The 18,745-nt window shown below is 36.6% G+C and overlaps 1 protein-coding gene and 1 long non-coding RNA gene across 7 annotated transcripts in view; one reads left to right on the plus strand and one right to left on the minus strand.

Annotated features, from left to right (window-relative positions):
• The window catches only part of LOC136832823 (uncharacterized), a 422,550-nt gene that overhangs the window by 118,296 nt on the left and 285,509 nt on the right, over positions 1 to 18,745 (plus strand). The gene's annotated exons all lie outside the window — the stretch shown is intronic.
• Positions 1 to 18,745, minus strand: part of LOC136832822 (lachesin-like) — a 624,154-nt gene that overhangs the window by 67,396 nt on the left and 538,013 nt on the right. For all 4 annotated transcript variants that reach the window (XM_067094441.1, XM_067094442.1, XM_067094445.1 and 1 more), the window contains exons 4-5: positions 18,570 to 18,745; positions 13,261 to 13,419 (exon numbers count right to left, since the gene is read on the minus strand). The exon at positions 18,570 to 18,745 is cut by the window's right edge and continues 35 nt beyond it. In XM_067094441.1, coding sequence (XP_066950542.1) covers positions 13,261 to 13,419; positions 18,570 to 18,745 — 335 coding nt within the window. The remainder of the gene's footprint in view (positions 1 to 13,260; positions 13,420 to 18,569) is intronic.

An 18,745-nucleotide genomic window follows, 5' to 3' on the forward strand; every position in this document is an offset into this window, starting at 1 on the left:
TCGTAATTTTTATCAGACACTACTTTTCGGAATTTAATGCTGTACTTTTTCCGTTGCTTGGAAAAGTACATCTTAAAACTTCAAGAAAAAACTTTTTCGACTGGGTTTAGTACTCCATTGTTTTTTGCCGAGTGGCTGGGAATTATTTAGAGAACAAAGAATCTAGTTTTTAATAAGTATTAGATTATTATTGATGTTAGTATCGTCACTGGTATCTACATGGTTGCAGTTTCTGATACTGTTGCCAGCGTCGCCATTATCATGATCGTAGCAAGCGTTAATGTTGTTACTGATTACGTTAAGGAATCCACCAGAATTCACGTAATAGGTCGGTATGAAGAAGCCTTTGATTTTGAATTCTGAAAAGCGAACCGGGACACAGACGAACACCATTTATAAAAATTGGTGAATCTGATCTTTTTTGTCATTAGGAAAAAGACATGGCAATTTAAATGTTCAATTCAAAGTACAAGGCCAATCTCGTTTAAGAATACAATAATATCGCTCCTCAAAACATCGTGCCTTAAATATGGAAAGATAAAAATTGAATTTATGTTTGGATTATTATTGAATATTGTTTGAGGCTTGCTATTCGACAATGCTCGTTGCCGCGTTTCCAATAAATTCGACATTACGTTGGTGTTGGCGGGGGGACGTAATGGATATGATGAGAATGGGAGTCGAAAAGGAATTGAAAAGCTTCGCTTACAGTGAAACCATTTCTGAAACTATTTCTTGTTGGTGTGAGAAGTGGGACAGACACATTTGTCTTGCAGGATGAATTTAATTTAATTATTTTTAAGCATCATTGTGCTTATTCATAACTCTTGATGAATGTTTTGGCTTTTAGTGCTCTGAAAAATTTGTTTATTATATTACGGATAGCCTACTTAAGAAAATTGGAATTGATATCGTTTAATTTAAAAAGTTAGCAGTCATTCGGATGTCGACAGTGGAAAGGTTTCGACTGCTTCCACACTTCCAACTCCAAAGAAAATGACAAGAAAGTCCTCCACTTGAAGCCTAATTTCAGACACCAGTGAACTTAGTCATATCCTAGGCAGAAGTTCTTGAAGGGCATGAAAAATTCATGAAGAAACTTGGAGTGAAACTTCATTTATCTTATTATACACAACATTGAATTAATCAGCACTAAACCCACATAACTCTGATTAGTAATTATCTCGTACAATTCCCATTTTTCAAGAAAAGAGCATTTAGTTGTTAGTCAGCTGTTACTGGTAAGGTGGCTGATATTTTGAAAACTTGCTTTATTAAAGCCTTTACGAAGCAAGCAGTAAAAGGCTGATCATTCATGTCTAATAAGGCAACACTCAGTCGCTCATGTCGTATTGCCCAAGAGAAGGAGCATTTCCAGCACTTCTGAAATGTAATTATAAATGTAAATGATCACCTAAAAGAAGGATGGGATGTTCACTGAAACAAAATCGTGGATCATTACTGAAAACCGAGATCAAGGAAGAACCAGGATCGGAAATATATCTCGATACGGACGATCTTCTTTTCACGCCCAAAATTAATTCACGAATTTCCTTTCTTATCAAGATATACAAGTTGCATTAACAACAAAGCTCCCATCAAGAAATAATTTATCTCCTTTTGTAGAAAAAGTATTCCCGGAAAAAGATACAAAGGTCTTGAGATGGATAGTGACTGCAGTAGTTGTATGAAAAGTGGTTACAATTCTCGTCTTCCATTCCTCAGAAAAGAACGCAATACCCTTTATTATCCCGTTCTTTACAGCTTTAATCTTCAAATCTTAAAGTCAGAACGGCTTTGAAAATGGCATCTTTAACGTCTGGTCTATGCTAATAACACCCGGAATGGATATCCCCCAAAATGTTTACCTTGACAGATATTACGATATTTAATCTTGGGAGGGAAAAAATCATATCCCGACTCCTTAACAACTTCAAATATACGAGGCATTACTTTGCCAGTCTCTCTCTCTCTCTCTCTCTCTCTCTCTCTCTCTCTCTCTCTCTCTCTCTCTCTCTCTCTCTCTCTCACGAGTTACATAGTATTATTTGTTTCCGAATTCACTTATTCTGCCTTTGAACCAGAATGTATCATATATAATAGATCAGTTTTGCATCCTAATTGTGGTGCAGACCCTAGTCCCCCTTCCCCCGCCTCTCTCTCTCTCTCTCTCTCTCTCTCTCTCTCTCTCTCTCTCTCTCTCTCTCTCTCTCTCTCTCTCTCTCTCCGTTGCTGAGGCCTTAACGAACGTTGATTTCTGAGAATGAATGTAGATATTAAAAATTCCCCCCTTTCCAAAACTTGATGGTGTTTCTTTTCTGTTTGGCGGCGATTCAAATATATTTGTGTGATGCGGGAGAGCCCGAGATATTAACGTCCGATCTTCATTGCTGGATATTAGGGAGCTCTCGCTGTGTTGTTGAAGGGGGAGAGAGATATAGAGTCGTAGAGTGGAGGTAGTAGAGAAGGGAGGGGGACGGGCGGGTCTCTCTGTCAAATTGGATAGTGCAAGTTAAACAGTAGCGTTACCAATAAACTAAGTACAAGAAAAGAACAATGGTATATAACAACAGCATCACAAAAGAGAATGATCATGGCAGTATATTATAAGATAAGATTTCGTATAAAGATATATTGAAAGAAAGAATAATGAAGTGTTTGATATAGCAGAACTTGGAGCAAATTTCCATCACTCGAATGATAACGGAAACTGTTATAGGTTATATAGATGAGAGGGATAAGATATCTCTGAAAAAGTATAGTGTAGGATGTACAAATTTGGTATTTTTCCTTTATCTGCTAAAGAAGTATCTATAACGATAGTGTCTTCTTTTATAAAATATATATTAGATTCATAGAATATGTAAAATAATGATACTATAGTCTATATATATATATATATATATATATATATATATATATATACACACATACATACATACATATATATATATATATATATATATATATATATATATATATATATATATATATATATATATATATATATATATATATATATACATATATATCCATGTATGTGTATATAATATATATATATATATATATATATATATATATATATATATATATATATATATATATATATATATATATATATATATGTTATCGTCTCATCAACGAAACAGAACTGCATATAAAATGTAACGCTATTGTTCCATTTATATGTATATAAATAAACATATGTATACACATACATACAGCACGTACATACACACACACACACACACACATATATATATATATATATATATATATATATATATATATATATATATATATATATATATATATATATATATATATATATATAGACCCACCCGTTGTCCCATTATGCTGGAAAGAAATTTGTCCAGCCGCCTCTGCGGTGATCTCGTCGATGCCACAATCGGTCTTAGCGGGCACCCTTCCTTATGAATCTTGGGACTACCATAAATATATGGGATCTCTGGACTTTCCCCTAATTTTACTCTGTGTCCTGATTCTTTTCTTTTAGTTTTGTCGTGAATTTTAGTCAAAGATTCCTTTGCTTTTTTATTAAAATTGCATTGTACCCCCATAATGTCCGGTTTTTTGCTGCAAGCCTCGTATGTGTTTTCTTGGATGTCCTGGTAAAGAGGGAAGGGGAAATTTTAAAATTCAAGGTATCCAGGAAGAAGACACACATCAATTCATACATACATATGTTATCCAGTCATAGGAAAGAAATAAAAATGGGAGTAATGACAGGGTTGGCCATTAGGGCTTATAGGATTTGCAGTCCCGAATTCTTAGATGAAGAGCTGGAATACCTGAGGGATAGTTTTAGGAGATTAGGATACCCTAAGTACTGTTGGAAGCGGGAACACATCAAAGTAAGAAAAAACTATTTTGGGGAGAGGGAAGGCATAGAAAAGGAACACTTGGTAGGGAAGAAAATACTTCCAGTCCCGGACAACAACACTATTGCACCCATCAACAGGAAGCTAGAAAATTTCAAATTGATAGGCAGCTACAGAAACACCATTAGGAATAAAATAGTTGGAAACAAAAAGTCGGTAGAGTGGGGAGAGATAAGATGGAGCTTATATATGGATGCGTGTCTAGACTGTGAAGATGGGTACTATGGCGAAACGAGCAAATCCTGTAAAGAGCGAAGCAAACAACACATGCAGAACATAAGACTAAGACGTTATAATAAGACGTCGGCAGTTGCCAAACATTGTTAGGAAAAAGACCACAAAATAGACTGGGAAAATATGAGTGTTTTTGTACAGGAACACCAACAAAACGGCCAGAATGGTTTAGAGAGCGCCTTCATAACATGCGCTAACAACACTATGGCAGGGAACACCGAAAACGGCTTTGAAGACAGCATATCAAGAAAAATTGTACACTCTACAGTAGCAATGCAACAAACGAAAAACGCAAGAGGACACGCGGGACACGAACACCTGAATGAAGATGCTGGCAGAGAAAGACCAAAGTCACAAGGCGCGGGTTGTTGGGGTGGGGGCTGTGTCCCGGGCGTCACACAGAAGGAGGAAGGCAAAAATAAGATTATAAAGTACCCAGCGCAAAGATATAAATACAGCTGGACTAGCGTCTGGTCATTGCACAGACACTTCAGAATGAGGAAAGCTTGTAACTCTTTTGAATAAATAACTCCACTAGATACCATCCAGTTTGAATGAGGTCCCGTTAGTAACTGTACCAATGCATAGAATAATTGTGTATGTGATAAAGTTTATATATATATATATATATATATATATATATATATATATATATATATATATATATATAAACTTTATCACATACACAAAACTATCACATACACAATTGTTCTGTGCATTGGTACAATATATAAATTATATATATATATATATATATATATATATATATATATATATATATATATATATATATATATATATATATATATATATATATATATATATATATATATATATATATATATATATATATATATATATATATATATAAACTTTATCACATACACAATTGTTTTGTGCATTGGTACAATTACTAACGGGACCTCATTCAAACTGGATGTTCGGAACCATTCTACGATTTGTGGTACCCACTTGGATATAAATGATTTGAAAATTATTGGATCTGCCCGTAAGGATGACGAGTTGATGGGGTTGGAGTCGCTTTTTATAAAAACTAATGTACCAACGCTAAACATCCAGTCGTCGTCCACACAACCGTTATAGCATAACTGCCTGTTTGTTTACTCTCCACATTCGTTATAGGTTTCTTTCGTTTGTTTATTTTCTCCCTGTCTTTTTAGTCACTTTTTAGCTCTTGCCTTGGTAGTTGTCCCTTTCAAGTTCTTGTTTTAATTTTTTTGTATTTGTAAATGTTACAAATTTTTAAAGAAGTTTTTCCTGTTGCATAAGTGACATTTTAAGTATTTATTGTCTGCAATGTTCCAGCCTTGAAGATGCATCATGTGATGTGAAACGTTGGCATAATAAACTTGATCTAGTAAGAGACATACATGCCTTTACCTCTTCAACCTGAGATATATATATATATATATATATATATATATATATATATATATATATATATATATATATATATATATATATATATATATATATATATATATATTGTTTTTTGAAAGAACAAAGAGGTTTAGATAAGTTAGTATGTGTGCATGAATTATTTGTAATGAAACAGCTATTGCAGAAGTTTGAGAGTTGAGGAAAATTACTGTATGCAGGCTTATGATAAAATTGATAGAAGTGCTGGTGAGGCGTTTTGAGGATGCATGATAAATATCGAAGAAAATTTGTTTAGTTCGTCTAAGAGTTTTTTGATAGAAGCAAAGTGTGAGTAAGAATAGAGAAACTGCAAAGGATATTTCCGTTGTGAGAAAAGCCTGTGATGATAAGTTTGCATGCATGTTGAATATCGTTAAAGATGAAGTGATGAGGGAAATCAGAGTGATCGGCAGATGCTAAGTTGTTGGACATGAGAATGGGCGCGGAATTGCTGGCTGTAGATGACAGCAGTTGTTGTGGACAGTAAAGACAAGTAAAAAATTCGGCGCAATCGAGTTTTCTGTACAGCGTATAATGCTGTATGAAACTTTCAGCAACGGCCCATGAAACTTTCAGCCACAGCCCGTTGGTGGCTCGTTTTTTTGGCATCTATAGCGTGCCAGACGCACAATCATGGCTAACTTTAACTTTAAATAAAATTAAAACTACTGAAGCTAAAGGGCTGCAGTTTGGTATGTTTGATGATTGGAGGGTGGATGGTCAACATACCAATTTACAACCCTCTGCCGCAGTCATTTTTAAGGTCTGAGGGCGGACGGACAGACTAAAAGCGTCTCAGTAATTTTCTTTTAAAGAAAACTAAAAAGCTGCAGTAATTATTGAATGGGTTTAAAAGTACTTGCCTGAAAGTTTAAATTGAATGTGGGCAAGGAGTAGGGTATGAGGGCAAGACATAACCAGGAAGATGACGGTGGATGAATGGAAGCGGTTGGTTCGTATAGGTATTTAGGAGTAAATGTTACAGACACGAAAAGAGGTAAGTCAAAGAGTAGGTAAAGCAAAGAAGGCATCTTGTAAAGGTTGGACGGTGTAGTAACAAGGGTGGCACTTTGAAACCTTCGTTCCTCCTACCGTGGTCGTATAGTTTGCAGATTTGAATTTATTTCTGGAGAGCAGCAAGGACAGAAGAATATGTAATGATAATTATACGATTAAATAGCAGTATAACTCCACATTGAGTGTGGCATTATGATCCGAATAAGGTGAGCAATAACAATGTAACTCATCAGTCAACATGAGGTAATGGTAATGGTAATCACGGATCATTTCAAATTTTAAGTCTACACACTCACAATCTACATTAGGTTTCAACTTAATTTAAATCAACACTTAGCGTCCTAATTCTATTTTTTACGATTTTTTCAATATAGAATTAGTAATAATACTGAGGTTAATGAACAAACATAAATCTGACTCATGTGGACTACAGCATCGATCAAAGTATATTGACGATGTAGAAAGTAGTTTTTGCTGGACAGGATTGGTATAACTTTTGGGGGCGGGGAGGCGTTAGGAGAGTGTTATAGTAATATAGTTGACATTTCTGATGTAAAAGAATATAAAATGAAATGCAATTATTAACAATATGTTTTTCTGTGTAATTTTGAGATCAGCTTTCTCACCAATGGTCCTTATATATGTAAGCAAAATGAAGGTACCATCACACAAGCTTTCGGTCAGTAAGTAACGTCCTTAAGGGTCGGGACTTATCGTCTCGACCTTATTTTGTATTGGCGTCACTTTTTGACGAATAAGGATGTCAATATGAGCGACGAAAATATAGTCCACTCCACGCTGAGAGTACAGTTATAATGATTCATAAATTATGTTACTGAAAATTTGTTGTAAATCTGAAGCTTACTCAGCGAATTTTCTGAAATAAAATGTGTGTTAACGGCTATCGAATATTGAAAATACCGACATTTTGATATAAAATCTGCCGATAGAATAAATATGAAATTTTATTTATTTTAGAGCATAGGCATTTTAAACGAATAAAAATTCCCATTTACTCTGTGCACACACATATACTATCACTAAATCCACGTCGGAAGGTTAGTGAAAACCGGGACTTCGAACAAGTACTTTCGTAGTTTATTCTACATTTTCAAGCTGAAAGAGATTTATATACAAAAACAGGAGGGGGGGGGGTTACAGTTTGTTAATCTGGGCAGCATGTTCTTTAAACAGAAAAGACAGGGACAAAGGATCAAGGGATAATCCAGGATGGAGATTAACATTCCTGGTGGAAGTAGCTTCAATGAACAGTCTCTAGCAGATTTCTTTTCCTACACCCGTCCGGTCTGTGTGTGTGTGTATGTGCGTGTTTGTAAGTGTGTGTGCGCGTATGTATTTGTTTATGGTACCCATTCAGGGGTTTCCCTATAAAATTTAATCTTGTCTCTTATGGCTTTCATCCACAAGACAGTTTGGGCTCAGAGAAAGCCTTAAAGTCACAGGTAGTTTTCATAGCGAAACTTCCACCTCGTTACACTTTGCTCAACCCTTTCAACTTCTGACTTGCTCAAGTATCTCATTCCGCTCCGGATGACAAGAATAACGTAGGTGATATAAACCTGGACTCTGTAATGATCGGCTTGTGACTGCATGGTAATATATTTCCGCGCGTGTGTGTGTGTATATAAGAACATATGTATGTACAGTAATTGAAAATTACAGTGTTTTGGATGACACCATTAGTAAGAGATCCCATGTTTGCTTCGCGAGCAAGTCGGAACGCTTTGGGCTGTTTCCATTGAAATCTCATGGGCGTCTCTTGACCTAAGCAATGTATTACGTGCTTGGTAGTTAATCAAGTGTGGTGGGTCACAAGTAGGGTCCATCCTCGAAGCTTGCTGACAACTGGCAGACTGCCATCTCGTTTAAGGAGGTCGCTGCTTGTTACATTAACGCTGGTCACTGCCCTCAAGAGCGTTATGACTGTGGCGACCTATCTACTTTCCTTTAGATTTCATATCGAATTTGCTGTCTCGAAAGCACAGGGATTCGATGGGCTCTTCATACAATTATAGCCTCATTTGTGCAACTTTTTAATATCTCGTGTCGTCTTCACCTTGACAATGACATGTACCGACAGATTCAGAAGTATGGCGATACTCACTCTTGTAGATGGCACCTACCTCACTCGACACAGTGACAGCAATGACAAGTGAGTTCTACTGAACGTATACTATAATAGACTTAGCGTTACAAGAATTTTTGTTTTATTTTATGCATGCTTATAGTTGTTTCACGAATCGTGTGTACCTTGGACCTTCAAACACCAGATATTTGTTATCAATATATTCTTTGTAATCACTACCTGAATAAAATGCAACTGCAGTGATTTCGAAAGTTGATGATAAAAGTTATGCCTTTGAATGTCGGCAATCCATTTCTCCTAACTATTATGGGTATGACCTGCTTTATATAATTCACTTGCCTTCTGGAAATTAATTATTCATGATGCTCGTTGTTATTATGTTATTAAATATTTTACTCACTAGTGGTTGCACGTGATTGCATATGCACAAAACCACATAAATATTATTAAAAAATGACACCTAGCGTATTAGGAGGCGCGGTAGCTTCAGTGAATAACGGACGCTTTAGGTGATCTTCGTTCATTTTTAAATAGGGTTGTGTAAACATGTACATGGCACTTAGACATTTGCGCATCTAATTAGTCTTTCGTCTAGTTCATAGTAGTTTGGATGTTCTATCTTGGGGCAATAAGATAAATGTAGTTCTTATGAATTTTGTAGGCTAACATGACAGTTATAGTACAGTTTAAGATAAACTTCAAGGTAGATGAGACATTGTCTTTTCAAACCGTCGGGTCTCGTTACATTTGTGTGCTTTTGTCATGGAGAAATGAGTATTTTTGTAATTACTTGTGCAAATAAAGTGCCCTTTTACTTCAGAAAAGATTTGCTAGCGTGTATCGTTCCGTTGCAAATGTTATTCGCCTGTATCCTGAAGTGATATACAGCACTGGATTTCTTAGTCAATATTTCTAGTGTTTGAATCCATTAGTAAACCATGCAGATCTTTCTCCAGCTGGTTTATTAAAGTTGAATATTAAATTTACCTAATCCTTCGATAAAATCAGTGATAATTAAATATAGCCTTGGGGTCATTCTAATCCAGAAAGTTTCTTAAGCTGAAAGTTCTAAATTTATGTAGAAAAAATAAATATCAGGATATGGCAGTGAAAAATCTTGGGAAAATTTGATAATTCGTCTTTGAAAAATATTACATGGTTACTGGGGGTTCAGTCCTATTATTGGAATCTCGAGGGAGCCAGTAAAATTATAAAAATTTTTATATAGTACAGTCTTTTTACTCAAAAAATATTAACCTATCAACGTGCGTAAAACTGCATACATACTTGAGCACATGTATGCAAATACACACGTATTACACACGCTCAAACTGTGTGTTTAAGACAAAAGGCAAACACGCATATCCTACTAATCAAGAGGCGTAATTGCAGTCGTTACGTGAATTTAATAAAATCTCGAAACAGGAATATAATTTTCTTTTCTCAAAGTACCAGAAAAAAAGAGGAGGAAGTGAAACCTTCACAGAGGAGTATAAAAGCGACAAATATCGTCGAGATGTCGCAGCGGTACGACCGAATAAAAGTCTAATGAAGGCTTGGAAGCTCCCTTTCGGTAGCTAGGGAAGGGATCCATGTGAACTCTCTCTCTCTCTCTCTCTCTCTCTCTCTCTCTCTCTCTCTCTCTCTCTCTCTCTCTCTCTCTCTCTCACAGAAAAGAAAAGAAGCCTCTTATTAAAAGGAAAGGAGCTCCATTTTTCATAGAAGCCTCGAACATCGCGAAGGAAGTATCCATTTTCTTATCCATGGAAGAATTATTAATCAATAACAGTAAGCGACTGTTAGAAAACAAGATGTCTCTGCTTAAAAACTGCATGTGTTAAGATGTGAATATACTAGACATCCAGTGAGCATTATTTAGTTTAAAGAGGATCATTAAATCTGTTCAGATAAAGCATTGAGCATGCACCCTGAATTTATTTAAGAACTGTCTTATCGTCAAAAAAGAGTGAGGAGGCCTGAGTGGCCTAGGCTGCTTAAATAGAATTCGGTCCTGCGATAAATGTGTTAATGGACTTCCTTTTCTGAAGTGTTGACAAAAACCCCCTTTAAAAGGTGTTTCGAATGATTCTTGAAATGCACGGTAGGCAGAGAGTTCTACAATATGAAAGTGAGTTGTCTGATGCAAGAATTAGAGGCTGGTTGACAGCCAAGAAGCTATCATGAGCGGTTCCCAATTATTTTTTCCCAGTAGGGGGGTTAGTGTCGTCAGTGCACCTCACACAGTGGACTGTAGGCATTACTTGAGGTTATTTGCAGCGTCCCTTCGGCGCCTAGCTGCAACCCATTTCATTCTTTTTCCTGTAACTCTTCCATTCTTATTCTCTTTCTTCCATCCTGCTATCCACCCTCTCCTAACAATTCTTTCATAGTGGAACTTCGAGTTTTTACTCCTGTTGCACCTTTCAGACCTATCTACTATCAGTTTCTCTGTAAGCGCTGAATGTCCTTAATAGGTCCCAGCTCTTGGGCTTTGGCCGAAATTCTGCATTCCATTCCATTCTGTATTCCAATTATTTTCAATGAAACGGATTGGATGCTGATTTTTGTCAAGAAAAATAGTGTGCAAAGAGTCTCGTCTGTTAAAAACAATACGCTATATTATGACCATAAGTACTACAAACATTGAAGGAACTATTCAGAGAAGAGCACACTGGTTTTAAGAAGCTGAATCAGGTATGCTCACGAGATAATTCTTCCAATACATACTGCTGTTTAATTCGAAATTCCGGACGCTGATAGGTGGGTAGGGTTTAGTCAACACATTGCCAGATATTGTGAAGGTAAAATTAGCATGACATAAGAGATAAGATTGTGGTTGTGGAAGCATCAAAGTAAATAATGTATGGCTGCACCCTCGAGAGAGATCTTTATTTACAGGCCATAGCGTCTTTCTATAAAAGAGACTGTTCAGTTCTTTACCTGTATAAAGTCCATATGATAGACCTCCTGGTGGTAGCATGAAGAGCAGGTACCTAGAATTTCCTTGATTTTCGTTAAATGATTTTTAATAAATGAAAGAAAGGTCTTTTAAATAGTTCCTTTATATGTAAATAAACAAATTAAGATTAATTCAACCAGCTTTTGTAAAACGCATTTCTCATGTTAAAATTTTTTTAACCATGTTAAGAAAATGTTTGGATGTTTATTAAATATGAATTTTATAGAGCCAAAGATAAATTATTTATTCTGTCCATATGGTGTATTTATACACCCTTTCCCTTTTACAAGTACTATTTCGGGCATTACTTCTTGGACCCCGTTGGGGGGTAGTGCCGTCAGTGCACCTCATGCGATGCACTGTAGGCATTACTAAAGGTTCTTTGCAGCGCCCCTTCGGCCCATAACTGCAACCCCTTTCATTTCTTTTACTATACCTCCATTCATGTTACGTTTCTTCCATCTTGCTACCCACCCCCTCCTAACGGTTATTTCATAGTGCAACTGCTTTGAGGTTTTCCCCCCGTTACACCTTTGAAACCTACCTACTCTCAATTTCCTTTCCAACGCTGAATGACCTCAAAGGTCCCATTGCCTGGCCTTTGGCCTAAACTCTATATTCAATTCCATTACTTCCAGCAAGTGGTGGCCTCCTCCCACATTCAGAAGTCGAATGTTTTGCCGTCTCGAAGATTTTACTTTTTTCTTCCATTAACGAAATTGAGGAGGATACGTTTTTGCATTGGTAAGTTTTTGTTTGTGTGTGTTATCTAGATTGTTCAGAATATTATTTATGGATTTCGATGAAAATTTTGCCAAAGAGCCTTGGTGATTGGCAGCTAAAGGGAAGATTTTGGGAGAGATCCGGATGTGTACAAGGGCCATTTTGAACCTGGTGGTTGTTGATTGATCAGCCTGGGCGGGGATTTGCGGTAGCCGAAAGCTTTAGTATGTTTGTTTCTCTGTCTGCTTGGTAGGATGATTACGCAAGGGTTATGCGTGGAAATACTGACCAGAGGTGGACCTCATGACTTGCAAAAATTAGTTAAATTTCGGGAGAAGAAGGGGTTTTGTGATTTGAAAATGCCCATCCTTGTTATGCTCCTGGCTTAAGAAACTGAAACCTTCCTCACTATTACGGCAAATTTTGGTAAACAAATTTGACAAAGATAGTCAGACTGGAGTATATTCTTTTTCTGTAAGTTTATGAAAATCCCGACAAGTGATGTTTCTGACTGATAAAGATATGGTCTCAGAAGGGTTTGATGTTGGACGAGGCATGGTCTTTTTGGATGCCTTTTCTGATTGTTCCAAGTTTGATGCGTCTAGCGGCTGTTTCCTCCCATCTCTGGAATCCCACCCCCACCCTCCGTTACCCGATAATTTTGCAATATCCTTCTTTAAGACGGAAGGTAAATTATTTTCTTTATGTGAACCAACTTTTTCTCCCTTTCCTTTTTCTTTTCTTTGGGACTGGTCCTCGACTGCTCTGGGTTTGGTCGTGTGGTTACTCATCTCTCAAATATTTTAAGACTAAGACAGGAATTATGTGAGATTATTATAACTGGGTTAATAATTTATTGCTGATAAGCTGTTACTTACCTGAGGTCGATTTGTCGACTGTAATATTTCTCCCGTCCTCTCGCTTCCACGTTACCGTAGGCTTGGGAGACCCGCGGGCGCGACATCGTAATTTGACGTCGTTGCCTTCTTGTGCTATGACGTCGCCCGAACTCTCTTGGTCGACTATGTCTGGAGGCACTGGAAGTGAGAAAGGGTTGCTGTTATCATCATCTTAGTAATGAGTCTTCATGCCTGTAATGGGTGGCAAAGGATCAGAAAATAAAAGTAAAGGAAAATCGGCAGTCTTAAGCCGCTGCCTCCATTTCACCATGGAAAAATCGTTTATTTGCTGTTCAGAAAATTTAGTTTTTGAATACATGTTTTATTGATTATTTTACCCTCTAGGATTTCTCAGAACAACAGGCAATTCATTCTTGTTATCTGAGACCACTCTGCTCTCTCGAATAAACTTACCAATCTGCAAAATGAGAGGAATATTAAATAAACATGTCTCGCCTAAATGTTTAAAAATAGATATTGATTCCTTTTTAACTTTGATATTTTCAGATGAAACGGAGTCAATTTCTTTCGAGGGCTGAGATCATTTATTAGCCTAAATACGGTTTTGTCTTCCCTGAATCTTCCTTGCAATCCGAATCTTGCACTTTATCAGTGACGATTTATAAATCGCAAACAGTCCCTGATGCTACTACGCATTTTAGTCTCGGGTGAACAGAAGTAACAATGACTGATGACTGAACGGGGAGCGGAATAGTGATAGCGTTACAGACAAACTGGAGAGGAACAGGCTGCAAAGAAACCCAATGATGACTGATGGCTTCGTTTCTTTCATCAAGCCAGACATTAGGACCCCACGTTTTAGGGGGTCCTGCTGTCGTCCCCTTCCGCCGCAGTTTTGGCTTTAAAGATCCGCCAACTGGAAGGGAGAGGCATTGGATAGTGGGCAGGGATGGAGGGGAGTGGGATGGAAGGGATTGAGGTGGGACGGGGTTGGTAAGATACGTAGTTAAATTTAGCCTTATCCATCTTCATTAAATGATCGTGTCCAGTAGAGGATTTTGCTCCATGCTTAATGAAGAAAAATGAACGAAAGGGATGGGAGGGTGTTCTCCTTGTTATTTCTTTGGAATTAAAGTTTTCCAAATCCTTCTGAAGAGTACCCATCATCTTTTTCTTCCCCTTTTTCTCTTAGCTGGCTCTTATTCCATGGGGTGAGCTGTGATTGTCTGCAGTCGTATTTGTTTTGCTTCTTCAGCCGCTGGTGAATATCCTGATATTCTGATAAATTTTTTATATATTTTCATTGCATGCTGTAGTTATTTCTCTCTCTCTCTCTCTCTCTCTCTCTCTCTCTCTCTCTCTCTCTTTCGCGCGCTTGCTTGCTTGCAAACACACACACACACACACACACACACACACACACACACACACACACACACACACACACACACACACACACGACAACATTCTTTGTAAGCTTTTATATACATTTGAATTTACTGCGCTCACTTAATCACACATGCATCGATTTCATGTCGAGGATTTGCTAATATTCCTTATTCACAGGCATCCACTTCTCTCTCCACCCCCCCAAAAAATAATGGCAGGCTATGCTTACCTCTCCATCTGGCAAAAACATGAATAACTCTATGAAAAGGTAATGTTTTGACCTCATTATTTATTCCTGTAACATTTAGTGTGTCTCGAGTCAGGATGAATGATGTTACACCTGGTGCAACTGAGGGTGTATTTTTGATAATGTGTGAGCGCCTGTACTATCGAAAAGGTTTCACAGTCATTTGCGAGCTGTCTCCCGCTGCAAGTATTTGTATGAGGTTTGAGTTTAGATGAAAACCGTAATATATATCACCTCTCTCTGTATTTTGAAGATTTCTTATTCGGTTGGACTCATGAGCAAGTTCCGTTATACTTTACTTTATATCCTGTCTTTCTAAAGATATATAGAATATATACTCTTAGAATGCATGGGCCACTTTTACCAGATTTGTAATGGCTAACTTGTGGCCAGTACAAGTTACATAATACAAATGTAATACCGTGGATGTAATTTTTTTTGGATGGTAGCGTTTGTCATTTGGCTCATTTTTATGAAACATCTTTCAAGGTTTCAGTAAATGCTTGTGTTGTTTTGGATTTTTATAAAATAATTAACGTTTCTTTGAAAATTATGAGGTTAGAGAAATTTTTACCAAGCTCAGAATGTACAAAAGAGATCAGTAAATGTTAATCTTTCTCGAGGTAATTCTGAGAGATCATTTACATCTTTAACTTCCTGATACGACGCAACAGACTACTTGACAGTCATTCTGTTTCCTCTATCTCAGTGCTTGTAATAATTAATATACAATATCCGTACAAAACAGTAAATATTAATGGCACATAATAATACTAGCATTTACACACATGACAACATAGTATTAATTCATTTTAAATTGTGTTCATTTTAACTCATCTTATCATCATTGATATTAGACTAGATCACTCCACCCGTGACATCATCTAGGTATGTAATGCATTTTATGCTTATCCTGGTTTCTGGCGGCTTTCGATACTTGTTTATCTCTCTGAAATGGTAGAAATGTTCTTTATGTAATACATATGACCTGTTTTTGAATCCGAGATTTATTTTCATCCACAGATTGTATATGATAAATATATATATATATATATATATATATATATATATATATATATATATATATATATATATATATATATGTATATATGTATATATATATATATATATATATATATATATATATATATATATATATATATATATATATATATATATATATACCACATTTACTTTTCTTTATAATCGCATATAATAAGACACAAATATCGTTTAAAATTTAATTCGCGATACCTTGAGAAAGCTTACACCCAAGCACATCTGTCCGACTAGGATTCGAACCTGCATTATATTATATAGCCCATAGAGGAAATCAGAACCGCATTTTAATGCTATAACATAATTTCTGTTGTAGAAGTAAATAACACCATGTCTTGGAAGGTCAACGTACTGGTCGCTGGTATAGTGGTTAGTGTTTTGGAACGCCACTCAGATTTCATGAGTTCGCGCCTGTCCCAAGGCGATGATAAAATCACTGGTTCTGTGTCATGATCAGTTACTGCCGTGGTGTTGGGTCTGTGGTGGGAGGTTGAAACCAGCATTCTTTGGAAGCTTGAATTTCAAGTCAGTGGCCCCGTGGGCTTGTTCCATGTGAATAGGTTTCATTTACAGGATAAATAAATAAAAAACAACTTTGCAGAAAACTGTTTATGAGGGTTTATGCCTGAACAGTTGTTCTTAGGACAAGTGTTTGGGTATGTATTCATCATGCAAGTAATGCACAGTGAGATTTCTCATGCTGAATGGGTCAGTCTTACCTATTTAGGTGATAAGGTCCTTATTCAGATTCAGTTTCCTTTATTCCTTTTTCGAACGCCATTACTCAAAATTAACTACGTTTGTTCTCATCAAGAACAGGGGAGGGAAGTAAGGCTTGCACAGATCTGTCCCTAGCATATAGTCAATCCCTAAGTTATAGTAGACATTATGATTCCCCAGGAATGGAAATTGATTTTCAAATCCGGTATCTTTTAACACCTACTTATAAATAAAATAACTTGTTCATCTATACCTCAAATTAATATAGGTGAATGGTGCATTAACTATGGAAAAGTTGTAATAATAAAGATACTTTGAAAAATGAACGAAAGTCATGAGCGTAAAACCGGGAAAAATGTCCTAACGAAGATTAAAGCCACACGCAGACTATTTTGCCAAACCGCTACATTTAAAGAATCTGGGCTGGTTTTTGTCGCTGAAATATTGAAGCTCACGGAATGGCGTTAATTTTGATTTTCTTTCCTCACAAATATCAGATATTTATCAAAATAACATCAACAGTTTGATAAAATGAATAAAAAGACTATCGGATTATACTTTCAGTACGCATTTATTTATAAGGAGAGAGATCACCAGCATGCATTGTCAATAATAAAAATAATTATTTACTTACAATTGACCACGATCTTTGACAAATAGCCGGGACATCTCCCCTCCCATAAAGCACAGCAGTCTGCATTATGGGTTATGACAAATGTTGTCATAATTCAGTTGCTTAAACATCTTCGTAACTTATGGACAGGAGAGGGTTCAGTAATAATGTGGAATTGTATTCTGTAACCCAAATGAATCAACTATTAAAACAATTGTTTCGTGTTATATGTACATAAATACATTAAAACACACGTACCCACATACGTACATACATACATATACATATATACATATATATAAATTATATAATATATATATATATATATATATATATATATATATATATATATATATATATATATATATATATATATATTGTCTTTTCTTAGCTGGGGTGGCTTTAGGGTGTTTTAGCAGATGGAATTAAATTGTCAGTCCTTGTCCTTCACTCTTCCCGTGCAGTGTGCCGTCAGTGCACCTCACGCGGTGCTCTGTAGGCATTACTTAAGGTTCTTTGCAGCGTCCCTTCCGCCTCTAGCTGCAACCCCTTTGATTCCTTATAGTGTACCTCCGTTCATAGTCTCTTTCTTCCATCTTACTTTCCACCCTATCTAACAATTATTTTATATTGCAATTGCTAGGTTTTCCTCTTGTTACACTGTAAAACCTGCTTACTCTCAATAAGCCTTTCAGCGATGAATGACCTCATAGGTTCCAGCTCTTGGTCTTTGGCCTAAATTTTATGTTCCATTCCCATCCTTCTCCACACTGTTTATGATTCTACGCATTCGAATAACCGCCAGGTACTTAATCGACTTCTCAAATCAGCAGAGGCAGAGTGGGTTTGACGGAATGTGCGGAAATCGTTTTCTCTCGGGAAACGAATTGAACTCTGTTGCTGGTACTGCAAGAATCCTAACCACTGGGCTACAAGGACTCATAACTACCTACCAGTCTGTTACTAGGAATCGTTATTTTTACGTCGCTATTACAACATAATACATTTTAGAATAAAATACCAGTCTGTTACTAGGAATCGTTATTTTTACGTCGCTATTACAACATAGTACATTTTAGAATGAAATATGTGTGCGCGCACGTGTTCACGTTTGTGGATATTAGGGGGCGCATACCTTTCTATATACTTATAAAGTAAATTTATGCGCATACCTTCTAGAAACACATTTTCGCACCCGCACATACATACATGCAATACATACATACCTACACGCTGACTATGAACTTATAAACAAATGAACATTCCCACTTCCACCAGACGCGGAATATGACGACTAACCTACAACAGTAAGGTATCCAGCGATGGTCATAGCTGAGGCTGTGTTAATTTGGCACATGTATTTGCCCGTGTCTGTCTCTCTGACGTCCGTGATGTGCAGGTACCACGTCTTCTGGTGCTTGTCATGGCTGACGGTGATTCGGTCGTTACGTGTGATCACGTGATTCGAAACGGTC

This window comes from Macrobrachium rosenbergii, chromosome 50, assembly GCF_040412425.1.
Source record: "Macrobrachium rosenbergii isolate ZJJX-2024 chromosome 50, ASM4041242v1, whole genome shotgun sequence".
NCBI classification, from domain to species: Eukaryota; Metazoa; Arthropoda; class Malacostraca; order Decapoda; family Palaemonidae; genus Macrobrachium; species Macrobrachium rosenbergii.